Here is a 25140-nt window from a genome sequence, read left to right on the forward strand (position 1 = left end):
TAGATGCCAAAGGCGCACGGAACGCTGTTCCCTTCCCACCGCAGTGGTCCCTATTTTCCTACTTGCATTTTTACGTGCTTCCGAACTGCTAGGTTGGCAGAAGCTGGGACGAGTAACAGGCGCTCACTCTGCTACGCGGCACTCGGGATTCGACCCGCCAAACTGCCGACCTTCTGATCGACAAGCTCGGCGTCCTAACCCACTGAGCCACCGCGTCCTGAAATCAGGGCCCCCTCCAAAACAGCTGGATTTCCCCCCACCCACCCCATCATTCCCAGAAGGAGGGCTGGGAGTCAAGCGCATCGGTGGGGCATTTGGGTGGCAAAGAAAGCCGTGGGGCACATCTATCTCGGCTTGGGCCATAATTGGCAATCGGGAGGGGGGGCCGCAGAGAGCCTGTTTTCTGGTGCCAGATCTTTTCTAAACCATTCGGTAGCGAGGGTGGGAAGAGGCGGAGGAGCCTCTCTTCGGGGCTATACGGTACGGCTGCTGCTGCTGCTGCTGCCAGCGGGATGAGTCAGACGGTTCGCTGCCGCCGCCGCTGCCATCATCCCCTCGCCTGCATCTCCATCTTCCGAGCATCTCCTCGGGAGGCTGGGAAGGGGGCCGCCGACTGGCCTCGCTGACTCGCTCAGCTGACACGGGAGGGGTCGTGGGGACGCGCCCGCTCCCCCAATCGGGGCGCCCCCACCGTCGCGGGCCGAAGACCTTGACGCACACACACACAAAAAGTGTGTGTGGGGGGGAAAGGCAGCGATCCTGGCTCAGCGCATCCGCCGGCCCGCCTCCTTCGGAGGATGCGTCCCGCTCCCCGGAGCGGGTTCAGACGCGCGTCGCGACCCGTGACTCGGGCCCGGCGGGTCATCGGCGCCTTCGCGGGGTCCCGGCTGGCCAGGCAGCGTCGCTGAGGGCGCCCGGGAGGGGGGGTAGGGGTCTTTCCTCTCCCGCGCGGTTGCGAGTGGGCCGCTTTGCGGGAAGGGCTGGGCCCTGAACCTGGGAAGCCTCCCCGAAGCCGGCCGGGCTGAGCGCATCCTCGCTCGAGGGCAAGGGAGGAGGAGGAGGAGGCCGAGCCGGTGCCTCCAGCCTTCGCCGGGCTTCCCCGCGAGGCTCGCCCGCTCCGGCGCCGCTTCCCCCGCGAGAGGCGATCGGGGCGGCCCCGGCGAGGAAAACCAGGCGCCCCCGAGGCGCAGAGGCGCAGGAGGGCCGCCCAGAGGCCGGTGCGGGGACCGCGCTCCCCTCCCAGCAGCAGCAGCAGCAGCATCCGGATCGGGCCCAGGATCGGCCTCCTCCTCCTCCTCCTCCTCCTCTTCCTCGGCCTCTGCTGGGCTCCGCGCCGGCCGCCCCCCGAGCAGTCGCGGCGCTGCATCCCGGAGCTCGGCAAGCGGCGTCGGGCCTCTCTCCTTGGCCGGCCCTGGCTGACGATGGAAGCCATTTGGCTCTACCAGTTCCGCCTGATCGTCATTGGGGACTCGACGGTGGGCAAATCCTGCCTGATCCGCCGCTTCACCGAAGGGCGCTTCGCCCAGGTCTCCGACCCCACCGTGGGCGTGGATTTCTTCTCGCGCCTGGTGGAGATCGAGCCCGGCAAAAGGATCAAGCTGCAGATCTGGGACACCGCCGGCCAGGAGAGGTTCAGGTGAGACGGGCTCGGGTGTGTGTGTGTGTGTGTGTGTGTGTGTGTCCCTCGCTCCGCCGGCCAGGAGAGGTTCAGGTGAGCCGGGCTCGGTGTGTGTGTGTGTGTGTGTGTGTGTGTGTGTGTGTGTCCCTCGCTCCCGGGTCGGTCCTTGGAGGAGGGGGCGCGGGGGGGGGGGAAAGAGGCTTTGCCTTTGCTTGGAGGGAGGGGCGGACAGAAGGAGGAGAGACCCCGGGATTTTGCCTGGGGGGGGGACGGGCGGGAGAGAGGGCATCTGTTATTGAGTCAGTACACCGGGGTGGGAGGTCAGATTTAAGCTCCCCCCACTCCAAGGGCAGGTCTCTGGGAGGAAGCAATGATCTTACTTGCTCCCCCTCCCCCCCACAGAAGGATCTTCAGACCTGGAGAAGAGGAGGAGAGGGGAAGGCGGGGCGGGGGGTGTTACCAAAATAGTCCCTTCCAAAGGTTTTGAGGCAGCAGGGTCTCCAGACAAGCTTGCTCCTGTCCTTTGTCTGGTGGGGGTGGGCTTGTCAACAGTTTGGGAACCCAGCTTCTAGCCACCATGGACTTTATGGGGGCCGTGATTAAAGTGGTGCGTTAGAACTGGGTTCAGATCCAGCCTCAGCTCTGGAAACTCATTGGGGGACTCAGGACCAGGGGTTATTCTCTCAGCCCTGCCGGCCTTGCAGGAAAGCTGTGTGAATGAAAAAGAGAGACCTTCCCTGAATTCTGAAGAAGAATGGGGGGGAAAAAAGTGGGGACGCGGTGGCTCAGTGGGTTAGGACGCTGAGCTTGTTCGGCAGTTTGGCGGGTTGAATCCCGAGTGCCGCGTAGCAGAGTGAGCGCCTGTTACTCGTCCCAGCTTCTGCCAACCTAGCAGTTCGAAAGCATGTAAAAATGCAAGTAGAAAAATAGGGACCACTACGGTGGGAAGGGAACAGCGTTCTGTGTGCCTTTGGCGTCTAGTCATGCCGGCCACATGACCACGGAGACGTCCTCGGACAAGCGCTGGCTCTTCGGCTTTGAAACGGAGATGAGCACCGGCCCCTAGAGTTGGAAACGACCAGCACGCATGTGTGGGGGAACCTTTACCTTTTAAATGCACAAAAACCAAATTTTCCCAGAGATGAAGGCGCCACGATTCCTCCATTAAGAGTCCATGCCACAGCCTTGTCGTTGTGGGCCAGACAGATCGTGCTTAATATGCTTGGTCACAGAGCTAGGAATGGTAGCAGAATGACCTTTCCATAGTTCTTCAGAGAGAAAATCAAGGAGTGGGTGAAGCCAACCAAACTCAGGACTGCTCCAGATCCTGTGCTGGAAAACAAGTTGAATCTTTCAGCCAGGAACATCGTTGAATAGCTGCTATTATCTATAATATAGCTGATAGCATCATTGAACGTCGATTTCTAAATTGGTAGTGTCGAGAGAGTTAAAGAGAGATGTTTATAGAATCAACAGAGCAGAGCGTTCGAGCAAATCCATCAAAACCAGTTCTGGAAAGCCGGGTTGAAGCTATCTTCTTTGGTAAGATCATCTTCTCCCAGAAGTCCCAACAGAACGTCCTAAGTTCTTTCTAAGTTCTATCTAAGAAGGCATCAAGAGATGATCCGGAGTAACAATGGACTTTATTTTCCTGGGCTCCAAGATCACTGCAGATGGGGACTGTAGCCAAGAAATTAAAAGATGCTTGCTCCTGGGGAGGAAAGCCATGGCAAATCTAGACAGCACACTAAAAATCAGAGACATCACCCTGCCAACAAAAGTGCGTATAGTCAAGGCTATGGTCTTCCCAGTTGCAATGTATGGCTGTGAAAGTTGGAACATAAGAAAGGCCGAGCGCCAAAGAATTGAGGCCTTTGAACTATGGTGCTGGAGAAGACTCCTGCGAGTCCCTTGGACTGCAAGGCGATCAAACCGGTCAGTCCTAGAGGAGATCAATCCTGACTGCCCTTTAGAAGGCCAGATCCTGAAGCTAAAACTCAAATACTTTGGCCACCTAATGAGAAGGAAGGACTCGCTGGAGAAGAGCCCAATGCTGGGAAAGGTTGAGGGCAAGAGAAGAAGAAGAAGGGGACGACAGAGAATGAGGTGGCTGGATGGAGTTACTGAAGCAGTAGGTGTGAGCCTAAATGGACTCCAGAAGATGGTAGAGGACAGGAAGGCCTGGAGGAACGTTGTCCATAGGGTCGCGATGGGTCGGACACGACTTCGCAGCTAACAACAACAACAATGGACTGCTTACACTGATCTGCAACTCTGAAATGGTGGCTGCAGGGGGGTGGGTGGGTGGGAGGGAATGACTCAAGCCTTGGGAGATGGATCACCAATGAACTGAAAGCCAGCCACCTAGCAAAGGCCTTCTTGTGAAAAGAAAAGGAAAAAAAGAAGTAATTTGAAGAATCGGTCAACTGAGTTGTAGTGGAAAATACAAGATCCTTGCCTTGAACTCTGAAGGGGAACAGGTGCAGAAGACTTCCTTCTGTTTCAGAGGCCAGCAGAATACAGAGAAGCAAAGATTGTCAAAGACAGCCAGCTCCACATGAAGGAACCAATTGGTCCCAGATCAGATGCTGGCAGGGGTAGAGCTTCTTCCTAGACAAAGAAGCTTCTATGTTATGTTTTCCATTTGTTTATGGTGCCGAAGGAAACTGGAGCCATCTTGAATCTCAAGACTCCAGCCAGGCTTTCTCACTTGAGATCCCCAGATTTGATGTGGAATGCGCCCAGTTCTGATTCAGCGCACTCCCTCTTGAGCTAGCTTCTGCACAAGTGTTATTAAATTGATTACAGGAGATTCTAGAAGTCGGGATGGCCAGATGTGTTTACCAGAGCATCCTCTATGGAGAAAAGAGCAAGCAGATTCAATCGGGTCCTTCAGTAACTCCTGGAGCGCATTTTCAGGGTGAACTTAATTCTGCACCATGGCGTTAACAACTGGGATGGAGAAAAAGAAATTTACCCTTGCTTCAGGAAGAGACCTCAAGTGTCTTAAGGACTGCCATAGAAACATTCAAGAAAGCCAACTTTAAGGATGCTGATAAAACGACAAGGGATGATTGCTGTGTATCTGGGCTCAATCTTATGGGACCGTTTCTTCTCCTCCTGTGACTCCAGGACCACGTCACCTGTAAATTCTCCCTGCACATAATAATGCCAAACAAAGCATTATCTCAACCGATCAGTTATAAGGAATCCTACTCGGAGAACCAATTAGGGATCCGATGAAGAGAGAAGCCAGCTTAATGGGATGGAGAGCAATTTCCCAAACAGGTCAATAAGGGACGAATCCACTCTGTCTATCAACCAGGAGGATGAGAGGACAGCACAGCTGGTTCTGAAGGTGCTTCCATAGCAGATTGGGTGGGCAGTGTTGTGATTATGCAAATGGCCAGGGTGGATCCAGATCCCTTTAGAAAGAGGCCACCTGATTAAAGGCATGGATGGAGAAATTCCTATATCAGCAGAATGTCCAAGAAGGACAGAATACCACAGCTGATGGGCTGAGCGGTCAAGTCCTCGTTTCAGAGTCCAGAGGTTCGCAACAGTGGACGCTGGGCAAGTGAGAAGCTGCTTCCGGTTTCAAGACAACAGAACAGTGACCAATGTCATGGGTGGAAGCTTGTCAGAGAGAGATTCAACCTAGAAGGAAGAAGAAATTTCCTGACAACGAGAACAATGAATCAATGGAACAGCTTGCTTCCTTGGGTTGTGTTGTGATTCAGGGTCAGCCTGTGGGTTCGGCAGTTGGGTCGGACGACTCAGAGGAGGAGGAGGGGGGTGTTGAAGAGCTTGCTGATGATGGCCTTGAGGCTCCGCAGAGCCCTCAGCCGGGCTCCTCCCACCTGGTCACGACGGAGACCCAGCTGTGTGAGCCTGACAGCGTGGATGAAGATGACCCACAGCTGGCCCTGTTCAAGGACGCCCGACGCAGGAGGCAGTCAATCAGGAGTAAACAGAGGAAGGCAATGGGGCACCTCGGAAGGAGGCAGAGAGAGGCCACGCCCTGAACTGTATTTAAGGGGAATGTGTGGGAGGGCTGGTTTGCTGAAGGCAACCGCTTGGATAGTTCCTGTTTCATAGCTCCTGTTTCATGGTTGGTGTCTTGTCTTGCTCTGTTTTATGTTAATAAATTTGGCAGGCTTTATTCCAGCCTCTTGCCGTTTGTAAAGGGGTTGTCCCTGCTTTTGCTGCAGGGCCGGTAGCAGGCTGGTACAGAACAGGTTGTGGGTGCTCCATCACTGGAGGTTTTTAAGAATAGACTGGACAGGCATTTGATTGGGATGGATAAAAACTCCTGCCTTGAGCCTCCAAGTTTCTTTCTAGCCCTATGATTCTACGTCCTAGTGGCCCACTTACCAGAAAAACTGACCTGTGCTTTCCCTCCAGTTCCAGTGCTACCCAAAATAGGGCACAAATGAAGATGCTTGAGGCATGGGGGGTTTTAATTGTTCTATTCTGGCCCCAGAGAACACCTCAATGGATGAGCGAGGAGGCTGAAATTCACAGACTTCCTGTCCTCCAGCAGAGGTTACAGCTTCTACAAAGACTGGGCACCGGCGTCCTAGACAAGGGAGCTACCTGATGCAATCCAGTTATTCATTGTTTTCTCCTCCTGGGACTTGTCACGGCTTCTTAGGGTTTTCATGACCACTCCCTTTCAACTTGTCAGTCATCCTCTCAAGAACATGCCCGCCTAGAAGCCAGTAAGGCAGTCCTAAATCCTGAAGTGAGAAGGGGTTTCTGTGTATTCCGTTAAGACAGAGTGGGGCTAAGATTGGATACTCGTGCTTCATGCCCCTGGTCAGTTCAAGATTCCAACAAATTGTTAGGAGGTTGTCAGATCTGCCAGAATGAACCAGGCACAAGTCAGATGCCTGTGAGGGTACGAAGAAAATCCTTCAACTCAAGCAAGACAGAAGGTTGAGAGCCTATTTGTCTTCTGCAGCAGAGGCCCCCCCAACCTTTTGGGCACCAGGGACCGGTTTCGTGGAGAGGTTTTTCTGTAGACCAGAGGGGGTGTGGTTTTGCATGCTGCCTGCATCCTGCAGATGGGGCTTTGCTTGTTTGGCATGCTGCGGACCGGTGCCGGTCAATGGACTGGGGGTTGGGGACCCCTGTTCTACAGAACAGGAAGCCTGAATGAGATGAGTTATGTGATCCAGCATCAGCAGGAAGGTCAGGAAACACTTTCATCCAGTCAGCCAGCAAGAAGTCCATTGGCGACAGGGTGCTTGGTGATGGGTGGGTGGACTACCTTGATGGGCAAGACATTTGGAGTCCCATTAATGGACTTTTGTAGAGCAGTTGCTTGGACAGAACTATTCATGTTCACAGACACATTTGCCTCCACAAACACAACCTTTGAACACATGGTGCCATATACTAACACAGTCTATACACCCTTCGTGTCACCTGTCTTGTCCGTAACCAAGAATGGTGGTAGAACTGTTGCACAGCAAAAGGACCGTCTATGAACCTTTCAAGTGTACAGTTGCGATACTGGATCGAACGCACAGAAAATTGTGCAGACTCGAGAAGGAAAGAAATACGGATTTAACGTTACAATCTTTGAAGGAAGGAATTCAAAGCTTTTTTGTTTAACATTCACAACAAGATAATGTGGAGTGGAAAGGGATTGATGCAAAGTTATCCAGAGAGAGCTTTGTTGCAGAATGGAGGATATGAATTTGGGTCTGCCTAATCATAGCCTTACTGTGGTAACTGGATTCGCATTACCCTAGGGCAGAATGTGGGGTTTTCTTGGTTCTGATTTAACAGTTGTTTGAGTCCAACCTTTTTTAATTTATAGTTTAGCCTGTTGAAGATTCAGCCATTTGTGGCTTATTTCGTAGACTGTGAATAAAATTATGGCTCACTATGATGTATGAATCCAGTTACAGCTGGGTTCAACATTCCAAGGTATAATGTGCTGAGCCTGTTGTAGCCATTCTGGCTTGTTAAACCATGGTTTAGCAAAACTTTAAGCAATACCAGTTATGTTAGTATCACACTGAACATCAGGCCAGTTAACTATATTTTGCCTAATGCGTGTGAATTATGTTGGGTGGCTAATTCAAAGCGTTCTATGCACCCATGCGGAATGCCATATACAACAGCCAACACCTTAGTCACAGTATTCTTTAACTTAACTCTAGAAGGATCATGTCAAACTAGGAATCTTGTTCAACATTGCAAATCAGGTTCAGTTGATCAGTGTGTGAACCCATTAGATACAGAATCCTGTCATGGATGAGTTACAGGTAGCAAGAGTTTCTGTTGTTAAACAAGGCAGTTGTTCAAGTGCATCATTCCCAGTTTTATGACCATTTTTGTCATGGTGGTTAGGTGAACCATTGCAGTTGGTGGTTATGTGAATCATATGGTCTTTAAGCAAATACAGCATTTCCCATTGACTGCTTGCTGAAAGCCAGCTGAGAAGGTTGTTAAATAGCAATCATATGACCCCAGGACACAACCATTGTAAATACAGGTCTGATACCAAGCAACCAAATTGTGATCCTGTGACTGTAGAGATGCTATGTCGGTTGTGACAGCTGGTTGTAAGTCACAGGCTAACTTTGAACACTCCCTAAACGAACTGTTCTTCACAACAATGCATTTTTGGTGAATTATCTTCATGCTAGTCTTTAAAATGTAGCATTAATCAGGTAATGAGCATCAGCTGGTGGATTTGGGCAGCATGTTAAACCATGAATGCAATTGATAAACTGGAATGGCTGGGTTCATTCAGCATAGTAAGCCAGGGTTTGTATAGCCAGCTTGTTAAACAAGCCACGGTTGATGTCTATACATAATCTAAATCACAAGCCATAGTTTTATTGCCATAGTGGCTGGGCCAGAACTGCACACCAAGCCCAAAGGAATCCAGCTTGGATTATATTCATACAGCAAACCATCTTTGGGATTGATTCGTATCTGATCGGTGCCTGCAAGACGAAAAATAGCTATGATTTGCTGCTTGCATTTTAATTCTTTCCAATGATCTTTCTTGGGTCTTTGCTCTCTTCCAGATCCATCACGCGAGCCTACTATAGGAATTCCGTTGGTGGCTTGCTCCTTTTTGACATTACCAACCGCAGATCCTTCCAGAATGTCCACGAGTGGCTGGAGGAGACCAAGGCCCGCGTCCAGCCTTATCAGATTGTCTTTGTCTTAGTGGGCCACAAATGTGACCTGGACACGCAGCGGCAAGTCACCCGACACGAGGCCGAGAAACTGGCCCTCGCCTACGACATGAAGTACATTGAGACCTCGGCCCGGGATGCCATCAATGTGGAGAAGGCCTTCACTGACCTGACTCGAGACATCTATGAACTTGTGAAAAGGGGGGAGATAAGCATCCAGGAGGGCTGGGAAGGGGTCAAAAGCGGCTTTGTCCCCAACGTAGTGCATTCTTCGGAAGAAGTGGTGAAGTCAGATAGGAGGTGCCTGTGCTAACTGGGGAGCCCCAACGGGTTCCATTCTACTCCACAAACTTGGTGGGAAAGCGGAGGTGGTGTGGTTCGGGAGGCAAAGCACCAGCGCTTGGACAGCTGGAGGACAAAAGCCCCAAAGGAGGCTACAACCCCATTATGTACGAATCAATCCAGATGCATGTTAATGTGGTAGAGATAAGGCCATGGGAGTCTGGAAAACTGGGTAGGGATAGTTGCCCTCAATGGGTTTTATGTACCTTGGTTTAAATAGATTCATTGATCACCGCTTTTCTCCTTTTTTCCTATTTTTTTTAAAGCCATAGTCCAAATTGCCTACAATTAGGAAGCGTATTTCGAAAAGGAACAAGGAAAAGAGACAGAAATCATAGCTTCTCCAGAAACCATATGCTTGCTACCTTTTAAGAATCACCATGGCTGAACTAATAATAATAATAATAATAATAATAAAGGGCTTGCTGCAATAGAAATTAAACAAGGCACTGCGGAGCCACTAAAATTGAAGCCAGAGAGACCGTTATTTTATTAGGAGTTCCAATATGGATGTTGCAGAAGTTTCCCGGAGTTTGATAGTTCAGGTTCCACTATTAATCTGGGAAGAACTCACCAGCTGAATTGGCAGGGTCAATATTTTATTGGTTCTTTCTGAGATGTACAGTCACGTTCCTTCAAAAGCCCCCGTGCTCCTCCCTCTTATTTTTCTCCAGAAAAGCAGCCCCATGAAGAAAGTTGGGGGTGATTGGCTCAGAGCCAATCCATGGTTGAGGGGCACTAGAAAGACCCTGGGTGTCCCCGGTCCTAGCCCAACACTTCAACCATTAAGAGTACTGATTCACAATCCTGAAAGGATTCCCAGGAAAATATTTTCTAACTGCTCTACGAGTCAGGTGTGCAACCCTTTCCATTTTAAATTAATTTGCTTTAATTAAAGTAGAATTACACAGCGGTGAGTCTTCCCTATGTATTTCACGGTTTCCTCCCCCTATCACTTAAACCACGTCCAGTTTGAAGAAATCTTTCAGTTCTTGCTGGGTCTTTCATCCAAGATCTGAAGGAACTGGAATCTCAGATTTCTGCCATGATACAAGAAGAGGTAACCCTATTGACTTATTACCAATAACGGCTATTAAAATACACGGTTGCATTTATATTCTACCTCTTTTCTCAGGGAGTTCCGGCAAGTTTGTGCGGGCTCTCTTTCCCAATACCACAAACCTTCGAAGCAGGTTGGATGAGGTGGTTAACTGGCCCAAAGTCTCACAGCGAGACCTTGATCACCCCACGATCACCTCATTAGATCATCCTGATCTAACTCCAGTACATTTATCCACTACATCCCTTAATGAAATGTTGGAGGTTGCTTGGGCCACCTGGAAAGTTATATTCCTGCAAGTCATAGGAAGAGGGGGGGGGGCTGGTGTGTCTGTGTGTGAGAGAGGGGGTGGGTGTACATTTTTGATCAAGGACGTTCTAATTTTCTTCTGGAGAAAAGCCAAGATTGATTAAAGCAGGAGGAATCCGCGCTTCCTTCTCTTGGGAGGTTGCATTTCCGGCAGGTCCCAGCTGAGAAGAAAGAGGATGCATAGTAAGATAGGCAAGCGAGAAGGGATGCAAAGCAATCGTTTTTTTTTGCACGTCAGTGAACTTGCAAGAATTGTAGTTTTAAAGGCCTTTCTTTCCCTTCTGAACATATTATCAATCGTTTTAGGCGTTAAGAAAGCGAGCTAGATTAGTTAAGTGAGGGAGCTCATGACACAACCTGGAATTCTTAAAGAGGAAAATCAGTGTTTACAAAATAAAATAATAGGAAAAAAAAGATTGGTTTGGTTGTCAAAGAGAGACAGTTAAGACGTGAGCAGAAGGAAGAAATCTGGGAGATGCTGAGTGATAGGAAATTGCTTTTAAAGGCAAGATGAATCTGCATTTTCAGCAGCAGTTCCACTTTTTTTTTTCTTCTTGTTGATCATTTTGTATCTGGAGCCAGGCTTTTTTATGGCCATCTGAGACTCTGAATGCAGAATGGAAGGAAAGGAGGGCTGGATTCCTAGAGAGCATTCATTCTTGTAACATTTCTGAAGAATGTTTAGGAAGAAGCCAATGTTAAAGGAAACAATGTTAATTAGAGGCTTGGTTTCTTTTCAGGAAAGTTTGCTTTGAGGCAGAAAAGGGCTATATACCGTTTTTAATGACCTACATGCATTCAGGGAGTTTACTTTTCTTTCTGGGGTTGACAGTAATAATTTTGTGATTTCCCCCCCCCCCAAAAAAAAAGGCTCAGATACAAATAGATTGCGCCTGGCTCAGATTGCAAGCTGCAGAAGTCACAAGTAAAAACATTCATCCCGTTTGCTAAGGACATCGGGAAACATTTTTTATAGTGATACAATAGTTTGAATAAGGGATGAAGCCCACGTATGCTGAAGACATTTTTTTAAAAAATCGGTAAGTCAGATCTAGACTAATTTCAAGAATCTTGCAAAGCGTTGAACCCAGAAGTAAAATAAGATTGTAGGATTGGTTATATTTTGCATGCTCTGCCTCAAATTGTAGCTTTCTATACGGAGTAAAGACAGAAAGGCAAACTCTTCTGCCTGTTAACTAATTAAAAGACGTTTTAGTCAATCATCTGAATTTCTGCTGAATAATGGGGGGCAGAGGGAACATTTCTATGACACAAAGAGGTTGGGTTCTTTTTAGATAGTATCTGCGTGGGTGTGACAAACGGACATTACTATTGTAGAAAAATTCCAGCTTCTCGCATAAAGGATTGCTGCTTATGATCTGGTATGTGCTTGCATTAAATATGCTTTTTTTTTAAAAAAAATAGGTCTATTTCCACAGGAAGGGAGGGGGTGTTAGCGGTTTAAGTCAATTAATCAAATTGATTTTTAGAATCACTCGATCCAGCTGATGAAATGTTGGAACTCCTTTAAAAACTAGCTTTTTTCCCAGATAGGAGAATAAAGGGTGGGAGGAAGTGATGATAGATCCATGTAATACTTTCGAAGAGTGTCAGTACACTTGTTGGAACCTTTGGTTTCATTCTGAGCTTTTGCTATAGTTTTCTGTTTCTGCATGATTCACCAGTGACTTCAAATTATTTCTGTGATCAAATTAAGGCAATATTTAAACTACTTTTTAAATGCCTGTTTATCAAGTGTTGAAAGATATGCTTAAGTATCTTAAGTTACAGTTGCTTGTAGATTTCACCTGGACTTGGAATAATTGATCCATTAAAGCAAAATAATTCAGAATTGATTTTATACACATCAGCCTTATACAGTATGCTATTCCATGTGCTGTTCAATTCCCTGTAGAATATTTCATATACATGTACATTGTGCAAATGTGCACACATAGATTAAAAATTAGGCTGTTACAGAACCATGTGCATTAATGGGAGATAAACATAGAGAAGAGCCACAAAGATGATTAGGGCACTGGAGGCTAAAACATATAAGGAACGGTTGCTGGAATTGGGTATGTGTAGTTTAATGAGGAGAGGGACTAGGGGGGGACGTGATAGCAGTCTTCCAGTATCTCAGGGGCTGCCACAAAGAAGAGGGAGTCAAGCTATTCTCCAAAGCCCCTGAAGGCAGGACAAAGAGCAACGGATGGAAACTCATCAAGGAGAGAAGCAACCTAGAACTAAGGAGAAACTTCCTGACAATGAGAACAACTAATCAGTGGAACTGCTTGCCTCCATAAATTGTGGGTGCTCCAACAGTACAGGTTTTTAAGAAGAGATTGGACAACCATTTGTCTGAAATTGTATAGGGTTTCCCCCTTAAGAAGGGGGTTGGACTAGAAAGCCTCCAAGGTCCCTTTCAACTCTATTATTCTGTTATATTCATCTAAGTGACACAACTCACTTCCTCTGGATTTGAGGATGCATTCATGCCCAGTTCAGTGGTGCTCTTACAGCATCCTAATCTTCGGTAGTTTTAAACTTGTTTAGTACTTAGTTAGTACAGCCAATGGCACTGACTGATGTTAAGGTAAAATTTAATACGTGCAAATCCAAGTAAGTCTAATCTGAAGTCCAAAATCAAGAACATCTCCTAAATCAGCCTTTATGGAGCCATGTGCTAAGATTATTTAAGTGATAAGAAATTACATTTTTCTTACTCTCATTTTTAAAAAGCCTGGATCCAGCACCAAGCTAAATCAAGATCTATGAACTAGCATAGCAGAAAATGCCTTCTGAGTGGGGTTCTTTCCTATATCTCTGGGTTAATACTGACTTAAATTAAGAATAAACATCTTTGATTTGTACTATCATGTATTAGGATGACAAAAAGACACATATAAAATATATTTAAATGAAAAGGAAAGTCTTAATAATCCTGATAAAAAGCCATGACCTAAGTCTTTTTCTAATGATTTACATTTTAACCTCTGTACACAATTAGCAGTGTACCAAGAGTGGGGCAGGAAAAAAAAAGATTCCTGTCTTTTTTAAAAAAAATATGGAAGGGGCTTGCTTTTGTAAACCTGATTTTCTGAACTGATTTTGGCTTTCTGACTAGTGCAGGGGTCAGCAACCTGAAACAGTGAAAGAGCCACTCGGAACCGGTCCCCTCACAAAAGGAAAAACTGGGAGCTGCAAAAAATGTGTGCGCATGCGCATACATGCGCACATGCGCAGAACAGGGTTTGACTAAAGAGTGGAGCCAAGGCGAGATATGCACCTACCCTGCATATTTGAATTGATTGAACTTTTTTAGTCCCACTTTTTTTTTTTTTGGACTGCACATGGCAGAGGACTGGGAGCCGGAGACGGCTGAAAGAGCCGCATGCGGCTCCGGAGCCGCGGGTTGCAGACCTGTGGACTAGTGCAAGAGAAAGGGCTAATGAGTTAGTAGGAAGCCATGTTTTCTTTCTAATGCTATCTGGCAAAATCCAGCAAAACTAGGAACAAGCCGAGTTTATTGGTTTCACGTTCTGCATGCTGGACTTCCAAGAAAAATCCAGACCCTCCAGATATATAAATATACTGTACATTTTTACTAGCTTTCTGTTATATGCACTGTAATGAAATGTGATGCAATATGTTGTACTTAGCTGTGTGTGAATGAAAATTATGCTCATGTTTAGCAAAGCAGTTAATGTGAATATGTGACATGCAATATGTGTAAAGATTACTTTTTATTTTCTGCCATTTTTCATGAACCCTCAAGTAACTCGTGTATACATGAACTGTGGTGGGATCTTCCCTCCTTCCCCCGCAGATTAGGTTAAAAATAAACAGACCCACTGTTTGCCATGGAATCAGTATTTTTTGTTCATTTTTACTTGTAGGCATGTGCCTTCATTTGAAATATTTTAAAGTGTCTGTTGTTAAGCACAACAAGGATGAAAAGATTCTAAGTGACATAAATAGCACAGCAGTCCAATCGGATGACAGACAAGGTAACCCTTTGCAATATTGGCTTATTGATATCGTGTATAGTTACAACTTCACTGGAATGCATACGTTCAAAGGGTTTGCTTTGCAGATAAGCAGCCCCTTTCTGACATTCTACAATTCCAGTGTCAAGTGAAGATCTTTCCTATTCCAAAGCCAGTAACCTTTGCTGAACTCTGCCCCTGAACATTTCATGGACATTTTGGCAGTCCAAGGAAGAAGACATTCTTTTAGTTGGCTTGGAGTAACTCTCGACTGGGGCTCCGAGGGAAATGCAACCAGTTGTTAGGCTCAGATCACAGAGACTGATCAGATGGCATTTTGGCCAGAACCTATTAGTTCTTCAAGGACTAGCCTTTTTGGTTGACCTTATAAAAAGCCATTATTGATTTTAAATGTTTCTAAAGTATTATACAGTTATTTTTAATAGTAATAAATACTGTTTTTAAGTAAGTGTTGATAATCCAAATCAAATTATATGTTTACTTTTTTCTAGTGCTGCAAAGAAATCTTTGGATTTTTTAAAAAAATAATAAAATAACTGGAAAGTTGCAGGTTTATTCAACAAAATAGATTTTTGGCCATATAAGCATGTTAATATCTGAGTTTTTCATAATCGGAAGGATTGTTTCTTTTGTTCCTGCTGCAACTGAACTGAGCAAAATATCTTTTTTTTTGTTTTTGGTAAAACACAAATACACTTTGGAATCCTAAGATGATGACAGCTTGAGGCTCCATTCCTGAACATATCTGTATAGTCTTCATTTACTTATCCTGACTTTTTTTCTCAGCTCAAGGCACTGTACGTGCCTAATGCTCCTGTTTTGTTCTGTTTCTTTCTTCACTATTTAAACAACCGTTTTAGAAATGTTAGCACATTTTCAGTTTCACTTGTTTTGATAGAATGAAATAATAGTACAAAAATTTACAGATATTGTTTATTAAATGAAACTAGAAGCCAGTTAACATTTGCACTGCACGGTGAGGTAAAATCTGAGCAGTTAGTTATACTGCTCATTTGGCCATCAGGCGTGCTTCAAAGCAAAGGTGACAAGGTAACATTTTCGCAAGGCTTCCTTAATAAGCAACATGGGAATAACATTCAACCTGAAAACACAGCTGAGCTGCAAGACACCAGTTTCATGTTCCAAAGGTTGTAGCTAGTATCTTCCAAGTGTTGAGACATCTGGACCAAACGAGAGGAATGGCCAGCATGCCAGTAAAATGGAGCAAAATATTAGAAACTCTTGACTGCCCACTGGGAAAAACGGGAGGAATTGATATTTACGTATACACAGAACCAACTAAGACCACAAACAGAAGTCAGTGTTTTATTATTTAACCTTTCCAAAGCCAATTGTGTTCTTTTGAAGTACCAAGATGAGCCATTCTTCGGAACAGAATTAAACAGAGAACGTCTGGAGGGCGAGATTATAGGGGTCATTTGCCCAAAGCACCACAATGTATTGAATTCCCTGACACTCTGTCACACAACAGCTGTATGTTTGTCCCCAAGATATATTCTGTGGACCTCTTGAATAAATCCTAAGCATTCTGTCTGTGCCTTGCAAAGTGACCTTTTAATGCCCTTGACTCAAACCCCAGATTGATGAGGGGCTTCTTCACTACATACTGTTGTGGCTCCTTTTCCAACAAGCCAATAGCATGAAGCATGCATGGGATCAAATAAGATTTGCCCGTTTTAAAAAGTAAAAAAACAAACAAAGATGTCAACAACCAAACAGATTAAACACAGTCCATCAAAGGCTGAACCGAATGGTAGTTTAAAAATAAGAAGAAAAAAACCAAAACGGTATTTAAAACTAGCAGAACTATGCCGCGTTCTTAGCAGGCTCATCCTTGTTTCTTCGCTTTACGTCCCAATTATAAACTCTGGCCATATCTGCAGACAGAGATTAAGGAAGGTATGTATCGAAAGCAGACGCAGTTGCCTTGCATTTCCCTACTGCTTCGCTGACACCAAGGCAGATTTATTTGTGACTATAAAGAGCTCTCCAATGGTGCTTAGGAAGCAGGAAAGCTGATTTTCCCAAGCCAATGCCATTTGAAACTCCCATAATTCCACAGCCAACACCGATAGGCCAAGGAATGCTGATAACAAATTTCATGCAGGCTTTCTCACTACCCCTGTGAAGTTCCCCTTTTAGTACATCCCAGATCACCTGCTTGTTTGGCGAAGCAGCAATGCTCATTTGAGTAAAATTGCTCTCAACTGAGAGAATAGAATATTGATAACCAGATAGTTCATTAGTCTGTAGTATTGAGAAATCTGTCTGCTGATATTTGTTTAGAGGATCAATTGCCTCACCATCTACTAAAGATAGACATGGGGTGAAATTCTTCCCACATGATGCTTAAGTAACAGCTTATAATGGGGGGGGGGGGAGAGAAACGATTACTCCAGGCTCCAATTCATTAGGTGAGGGAATCCCTTATTCTTTTAACAAGCAGCCCGGTGAGAAAATAGCAACAATTCAGGAAAGAGCATAGAGATAGGCAGAGATGCAAATCGGTCCACTCAGCAATTTTCCATACCTGGTTCAGAAAAGATTCTATAAATGAGTGTTTGGAATTTTTCCTGAAAGGGAGCCTTAAAATAAGCAATATTTTTAACTAAGCACATGGAGGACCCATTTGCTTTTCCTGTAGAGGTAAGAGCTTGAAGTCCAGGTTGAATCTGCACGTCATCAAAAAAATATAAAATACTAACCTAAAGGCTTACATTTATGCAAGAAAAAAGAGCTATGTTATCAATGATCAAAATAGGGATATATTTTTACAGACACTCCATTGGTTACGCATCCACCGCCGTTAAATGGATTTGACGGTACCTGGCTCCGAGAGTCCATTTTGGCTGAAATACGCAATAGAAATACAACTTTTGGAACTGCAATTCCTTGACACCCAGTGCTTTCTTGAAGTAGCTTGAGAGCAAATGCAACGAACAACCTAACATTTCAACCTCAAAAAGGATACTGACTTCTGTAGTTGTAAATTGATCTCTAAGGAAATCCAAATCTTCTTCTAGGGACTCAAGGTTTTTTGTAGCTGTGCTAAGATTTTTTTCTAGCAGTGCCTGGGCTTCGTCAATGTCATATTCCAGCATAACATTGGCCTAAGGGCAGCATTTAAATGAAAAAAAAAATATCAAGGTAGAGTTGAAGCTTTTGCCATTCATATTAGCTCTCGGCATTAAGTAGAGGCATGTAATTGGGACTAAGGATGGTGAACTCTTGAGCTTGCGTGTTCCTCTCCCTTTTCTTGTGTTGAACTTCATACCACAGCAGTGATGCACCAAATGCCCGAGGAACCATAAATCTGGCACCTAATAGATTACTAAAGCTTGAAAATTGCAAATATAATGGACCCAGATGATCTCTGAAGTATGCCATGGAAGATCAGAATCACGTTACTGACCAGCAACTTTAATTCTTGACTCATACTTTGTCGCAGGATATAATTCTCTGTTTAACAAATATTTCTAAGCTGGCAAACTATGTTTTACAAGGAAGCCATGGAAGAAAGTTACATTACATTATAGTCTGCCATATAAGATATAATAAATAGAAAATAATAGAAAGAAAGAGTTTCGTAGTTTACTCTTAGACTTCAAAGTTTGGTGTCAGCGTCTAAAACAGGGGTGTCAAACTGCCGGCCCGTGGGCCGGATGCATCATAGCAAAACCGCGCCCACCCCATTGCCGGCAATGTCAAAAAAGCCGCAATACGTCGTGACATGTCACGTGACATTGCAAGTTTGACACCCCTGATCTAAAATAAGTTTGTTAAAATCACTGGGCTCCCGTAAAAGTACTTAGGTATACTTGTGATTTCAAAAGTCCTGCCTTAAAAGTCCTGCCAAGTAAGCAAATGAGTCACATTAAATTTTTACTAGAAAATTCCCAACATGTTACAACCATATTTAGAAATACAATATATTCAGCATCGGAAGGGGTACTTAACTTTCTCCTAATTACTTACCCCTAACCAGAGACAAACTTTATCTGTAGGAGGAACTGATGCTTTACAGTAGACATTATCTGCCAACAAGAATCTGGTTTCCATCAGATCTGTAGATTCCTTTGGAAAGAATCGATCAACATAATCAAAGCAAAGCTCTACAGAGTACTTTTAATTTTCTATCATGATGAAAATACTTAAGACCTAAAGCTAACCTCTTCTTTTATAAGTAATGACGTAGTGATGTATACAAGATATTTCACTCAATTTGCCTAGGAATACACATATTGCTTAAAGCTAATGAATTATTTCATTTTTTGATTGGACATGGAAAATGATACTATATTCCAAAATGAATTCGCTCAGATAAATTATATGACTCAAAAGTGGTTAGGGTTAGCTGTAAAATTGGGCACTTAAAAATCCCCTTGCTTACCAACGGAAATTCTGGGCCCATATGACGTTGTAAGTCAAGGACTGCCTATACTTACCTTTTTCTTTTGCATGTGTTTTAAGATCTCTAGTGTCTGTTTAATTTCAGGAATTTGACTTTTTAACCTGTAAAATAACATATGGAAAATATGATTTTTGTCATTCTTTCTTTTGAAAAACAAAATAAAGCCCAACGTTTTGATTTGTATTAAGTGTAGAAAGTAAGGAAGGTGACCTTGACAGAAATATACAGGAACTGTTACTTAGGCAAAAGAGGTGAAGCATTTTTTACGCTCTGAAAGATGAGATAACATTCAGAAGTGGCTCAGATAGACACATCATCCCTGATTCACTGGAGTACAAGAAGGGGGTGGAAGTACAGCACAATCAGACTTGCAAGACTGTGTCTTTAGAACCAATCTTAATAAAAGTAGTTTTAGCCTTCTGTGGAATTGATTTCCCGGACAGTCCAGCCAGTTGGGGTGGCAATAAGTGAGACGGTGGATGTTAAGCTTTCTCTCAGGAAGAAAATAGCTGAGTCACAAATAAGTTACTTGCACACACCATTGTGACCACGCATGGCAACCCCTCATCACACCTAATAAGAAAAGCGTTCCCTTCAGATATAAATGTAGGAACCAGAACCTACTGCCAGTTTATCCACCTCTGAGCTGATACAGCATTTTTTTAAAAAAAATAACACTCAGTGTTCCCCATTACTGGATGGGGAATGAGCATCAAAAGCTCTACTTGTGGCAGAATAATTGTTTTACTATATTTCATGCAATTTCTTTCTATAGCCTCAAATGTATTTCAGAACATACGACATATATACGTGCAGTTATGAATATTTGAAAACCAGGAACCACAAAGCTAGTTGTAAATATGTATAAATGTGGTGTAAATTAATTTGTTACTTTTCATATATATTTAACAAAATAATTCATACCACATTTATGTTTGGCAGTAAAAAGGTAAAGGTTCCCCCGCACACGCGTGCTAGTCGTTTCCGACTCTACGGGCCGGTGCTCATCTCCGTTTCAAAGCCGAAGAGCCAGCGTTTGTCCGAGGACGTCTCCGTGGTCATGTGGCAGGCATGACTAGACGCCAAAGGCGCACGGAACGCTGTTACCTTCCCACCGTAGTGGTTCCTATTTTTCTACTTGCATTTTTATGTGCTTTCGAACTGCTAGGTTGGCAGAAGCTGGGACGAGTAACAGGCGCTCACTCTGCTACGCGGCACTCGGGATTCGACCCGCCAAACTGCCGACCTTCTCATCGACAAGCTCAGCGTCCTAACCCACTGAGCCACCGCATCCCTTATGCTTGGCAGAGATGGGCCCAAATTTTAGAACAGCCTTTGCAATAGAATATTGTAAACATAACCCACCTTCTTTTCTTCTGGGCAAGGTTAAGCTCCATAAATTTGTATTTTTGATATTGTTCGTCCAGCTTCTTGAGCACTACATCTGCGGTTTCATTTCCTGGCTGTTTCATGAAAGAATCTACATCTTCCTTAAAGTAAGAATACACATATATTGTTAATTCCAAAAACACGAGATCAGGGCTGATGAGCCAATATCTTGTTTTGTCTGCTTTTTTCACATCCTGGCAAGAAGGATTGGCCAAACTGGACAATTGGCCCACCACTGAAATGCTCTTGGGTTTGCTCCTCAAAATCATTTCCACCTACTGGTCCACTTAGTCGGTCTGGTTAGCTGAGAGGGAAACAAACGCTGGTGGTGAAGACACAAAAGTAAAGCGCTAAACTGAACTCCTAGAAAATGTATAGACCCATTCGTGCTCTTTCCTAGGCAACTACACAATATGCTTCTTTCAGAAAATTTCATGTCTTAGCAGACTGGTCCAAACCAAGAGCATTACAGCATAACAACAGTGTAACAGCCTAGATTTTACTCTTTTTTTGTTACAAAATTGGTTGGGAAATTATAAAATATGCTAAGCAGTCAATGGAAAAGACCCTGCAATTGACATTCTAGAAAAGATGGCAGATGAGTATGCTACAACCAAGAAAGCACTTTCTATATTAAAAGAGAAAAATTCTTGGACCCAAGAACTGCTCTGCCAATCAGGTTTGTGATGTAGATCCACTCAGGAGCTTAAAACCAGGAATACAATAGGTTCATTCAGCTTGGCTCCTTCAGTATCTGGCAAGACGAGCATTGTCAAGAATCCTGCCTTTTGGGGTATTTTTTGTTTGTTTTTTGTGCCTTTGAACCCGTCTTGACTTCTGGTAGCTACCTGGATGAGTCCCGCCTTGCCTTCTTCTTGGGTTGAGAATGACTTGAGACCAAAGTTAACTGGTTAGCTTTGCTTCTAAGGTTGGATAGGACTCCTGATGTCTAGCCATGAAACCCAGCTGCTCCCTCCTGGAAGTGGTTTGTCCTTACTCGTCACACTACTATGAGAGGGAGATTGCCCCAAGGTCCTCCAATTGTCTTCATGTCATAGGCAGGACTGTAACTCAGTCTATCAGTTCCTAGTCCGGTGGCTTCAACCCCAGTGCCAAACTGGCTGTCTTTGCCTTTAAGCCAGACTTACTCTGGGCGACTGCCTAGATGAGTTCCTGCAGGGGCTCTTTGGGGCAACATTTTTGGAAAGTGATTTGGAGATGAGGGAAAATGAGTGGTCCAAAGTCACTTAGCTGGTTTAGTGCCAAAGACAAGACTAGACCTCGCAGTCACCTGATGATTGGCCAAGGGGTACCCAACTATTTTTCATGCCTAAGGCAAGACCAGAACTCAGAGTCTCCTGATGATTGGCCAAGGGGTACCCAATTAGCTTTCATGCCTACGGCAGGTCTAGAAATCATAGTCTCCTGGTGACTGGCCAAGAGGTACCTAACTAGCTTTCATGCCTACGGCAGGTCTAGAAATCATAGTCTCCTGGTGATTGGCCAAGAGGTACCCAACTAGCTTTCATGCCTAAGGCAAGACTAGAACTCAGAGTCTCCTGATGATTGGCCAAGGGGTACCCAATTAGCTTTCATGCCTACGGCAGGTCTAGAAATCATAGTCTCCTGGTGATTGGCCAAGAGGTGCCCAGTTGGCTTTCATGCCTACGGCAAGACTAGAACTCGCAGTCTCCTGATGATTGGCCAAGAGGTGCCCAGTTGGCTTTCATGCCTATGGCAAGACTAGAACTCAAGAGTCTCCTGATGATTGGCCAACTAGCATTCACACCTAAGGGAAGACTAGAAGTCACTGACTCTTGCTTTCCTGTCTGCTTTGTTTGACTCCTAAGCCAAACTGGCTCTTGACCACCTCACCCTCCATAAACTTCCACAAATCCCTTTTAAGACCACACCACTTTCAAGTCTCACCTCTATACTACAGGGGGTACCAAAGCCATGCAGGAAAACTAAGCTCCCCCCACTCATTTCCACCATTACCTGCTGGGGATGCTCCCCCAAGGATAGCAAAGCCAGGACAGAGACCAGCCAGATGCCTGGTGCAGTGGATGCCCTGGATCTATAGAAGCAAAACTTGAGCTAGCTCCTCTATAGGAAACGGTTTATTTATTTTATTTATATCCTGCCACTGATTATGGTTTACAAGTAATTCAAGCTGCCTAGAGTAGCCCCAGAGCAAGACAGGTGGGCAAACAGGCGTAACAAATAAAGTGGCAAACATACCTACAACTCCTTCCCCTCTTATTTACCCCAGAACAACCACCCTGTGAGGTGGGTTGGGCTGAGAGAGGAGAGAGAAAGGGGGGGGGGCACTGGCCCAAGACGGTCTTTGAACAGAATTGAGCCTCCACTTTCAAAGGCAGTATACCGTTAAGTTAGGCAGCAGATTCCCCCATTGTCACTTCTTTCCCAAGAAACAGGATCTTTCCCCATGCTAAGCACATTGATTTGTGCTTCTTAGATTGTAAGCCGCCCTGAGTCTTCGGAGAAGGGCGGGATATAAATGGGATAAAAAAAAAGAGGGGCCCTTGAGCAGCTCCCACGGACTACAGCGCCCAGAATCCGCAGCCACAAAGCTGTGGGAGTCACCACCCGCACCGCGATGGGGAAAGGCCGCCGCTTCGGCCCTTCCCCCCCAGGAACCAGCAACGATCAGCCTCGCCGACCCCGGCCGGAGAGGAGCCTCCATGGAGAAAAGCAGTCTACCTACAACGCCCGGCCGCGCGGGCCCTAACCGTCCCTGACAGAAACGGAGCGCGCATGCGCAGGAGACAGCGGGCGGTTGGAACGCCGCCGCCGCCGCTTTTCCCCCGCGTCCCGCCCGCTTCGCCAAACCTTTTCCCGTCCCCTTGCTTACGACGAAAACCGCCTCTGGGATGCCCAGGTGAGTCCTCTTGCCGCCGCCGCCGTCGCCGGTGCCCGGGCCGTCGCCAACCGCCTCGCCGCCGGTGGCCGCCGCCATCTTGGGGAGGGAAGGCAACCGCGGCTGGCGCGCCCCGTCACACCCGCGCCCGCATGCGCGCTGCCGCCCAAGCCTTCCAGAGGGGGCGTTACCAGGTGTCACAATCGAGGCGGGTCCTAACGCTCCTATTGGCTAAGGAGGCGCCCGGCCGCCCGCCCGGGATTTGTTTAGGGAGGGGTGGCTGGAGGAGGGGGCATCCCCGTCCAGGATGCCAAGGCTCCTTGGTTTGAATGGTGGCTTCTTGAACAAGCCAGAATGGACTGGTTTATGGGAGAAGTGGCAGAGCTGGTTAAGGCTGGAATGCATCGGAGGGACAAGAGCAGGTTGCAATTTATCCCTCCGTCGCAATCTCAGCTCCGTGAAAACACTGAGCTCTTCTCTTCTCTTCTCTTCTCTTCTCTTCTCTTCTCTTCTCTTCTCTTCTCTTCTCTTCTCTTCTCTTCTATTATTCTCTTATCTTATCTTCTCTTCTTATTCTCTTCTCTTCTCTTCTCTTCTCTTCTTATTCTCTTCTCTTCTATTATTCTCTTCTCTTCTATTATTCTCTTCTTATTCTCTTCTCTTCTATTATTCTCTTCTCTTCTCTTCTTATTCTCTTCTCTTCTCTTCTCTTCTCTTCTCTTCTCTTCTCTTCTCCTCTCCTCTCCCCTCCCCTCCCCTCACCCTTCTCTTCTCTTCTCCTCTCCTTCACCTCACCCTTTTCTCTTCTCTTCTCTTCTCTTCTCTTCTCCTCTCCTCTCCTCACCTCACCCTTCTCTTCTCTCCTCCCCTCCCCTCCTCTCCTCTCCTCCCCTCCCCTCCTCTCCTCTCTTCTCACCTCACCCTTCTCTTCTCTTCTCTTCTCTTCTCTTCTCTTCTCTTCTCTTCTCTTCTCTTCTCTTCTCTTCTCTTCTCTCCCCCTATTCCTATTCCAGATTCGTAACTGCAAAAATTGACCTTCAGGCTTTTCCATCTTCTTTCTTCTAGTGTTGTGGCGATGCCTGGTGACCTGACATCCCCTTTGCATCCTGCCCTCCAGATATGCGTTTTCCCAGCGTGGGGTGTAGTTGCTTTTTCTGGACACGAAGGGGATCTTTATCCGTAAGAATTTTAGGAAGCTTTAAAAAAACGCCAATTGCAGTCGAAAGGTGCGGGCAAGCTTTGAACTCCACTTCTCCGCCTCGCTGCGATTTCATTTTATTGAGCCCCAGAGTTTAAGCAGCCCCTTCGTTCATTGATGCCTGCTGCAATCCAAAACTTTTGTAGTCCCAAAGGACAGGGGCCAAAGTTTTCCAAAAACAAATTGCAAACACTTTCTGGTGGGAGACAGAAAAACATGGAAGAAGGAAGAACTGCCGACTATAGAAGAGTGGACTTTGAAAGTTTCTAACTTGACGGAAGTATTTGAAAGATCAATCGCAACAGAGATACATTGTGGAATGGAGAAGATGGATTGAATATATTCAGAATAAATATGGGACTAAAAAGTATCATTTAGCATTTGAATAAGTAGCGGATTTTTATGACGTATAATTAGTTAGTAGTTATTTTATTAATATTTTGACTGGAGAGTTAAAGTGTGATAGAATTTAATGTTTTATTATTGTTGTTAGCATATTTTAGATTATGCTTGTTTGTATTATTATACCCTGTATTCAGCTCTGGGAAGTCGGGGAGGGGGGAGGGGGGGTTGGGGAGAGGGGAGGGGGAGGAGGGTTTTTTTTGTATTCAAAAATGTATTGTAAAACTTTTCAATAAAAAAAAGAAAAACACAGGGAGTCCCAAACGTGAAACTAACCCCTTCCCCCCAAAAAAAAACTTCAAGGAAAAAAAATTGTTCTACTGCCCAAAGGCATGA

General features: G+C 45.5%; 2 protein-coding genes across 2 annotated transcripts; one reads left to right on the forward strand and one right to left on the reverse strand.

Moving 5' to 3' along the window:
* Positions 1–1421: 1421 nt before the first annotated feature.
* On the forward strand, positions 1422–9268 carry RAB39B (RAB39B, member RAS oncogene family; the record flags this gene model as incomplete). The annotated part of the gene is made up of 2 exons (XM_081336415.1): positions 1422–1636; positions 8668–9268. 2 exons carry the CDS (start codon positions 1422–1424, stop codon positions 9092–9094), a joined length of 642 nt encoding a protein of 213 aa, XP_081192541.1. The 3' UTR covers positions 9095–9268.
* Positions 9269–15812: 6544 nt separating this feature from the next.
* Positions 15813–24939, reverse strand: VBP1 (VHL binding protein 1). The gene is made up of 6 exons (XM_081336373.1): positions 23199–24939; positions 20300–20424; positions 18969–19035; positions 18499–18597; positions 17495–17633; positions 15813–16400 (listed from the first exon to the last, which is right to left on the reverse strand). The coding sequence occupies exons 1-6, from the start codon at positions 23301–23303 to the stop codon at positions 16330–16332; spliced, it is 606 nt and encodes a 201-aa protein (XP_081192499.1). The 5' UTR covers positions 23304–24939; the 3' UTR covers positions 15813–16329.
* Between the last annotated feature and the right edge of the window lie 201 nt (positions 24940–25140).

Source organism: Vipera berus, assembly GCF_964194415.1.
Source record: "Vipera berus genome assembly, chromosome: 11".
Classification (NCBI taxonomy): domain Eukaryota; kingdom Metazoa; phylum Chordata; class Lepidosauria; order Squamata; family Viperidae; genus Vipera; species Vipera berus.

Bases quoted from the DNA above. Each gene is read 5' to 3' on its own strand.
- VBP1 (XM_081336373.1), bottom strand. From the start codon at position 23,303: ATGGCGGCGGCCACCGGCGGCGAGGCGGTTGGCGACGGCCCGGGCACC. The intron at 18,598-18,968 runs GTAAGTATAGGC...TTCTTTCCAAAG, and splicing joins AACACATGCAAAAGAAAAAG to GAATCTACAGATCTGATGGA. The intron at 16,401-17,494 runs GTATCCTTTTTG...CTCTGTCTGCAG, and splicing joins ATTTACAACTACAGAAGTCA to ATATGGCCAGAGTTTATAAT.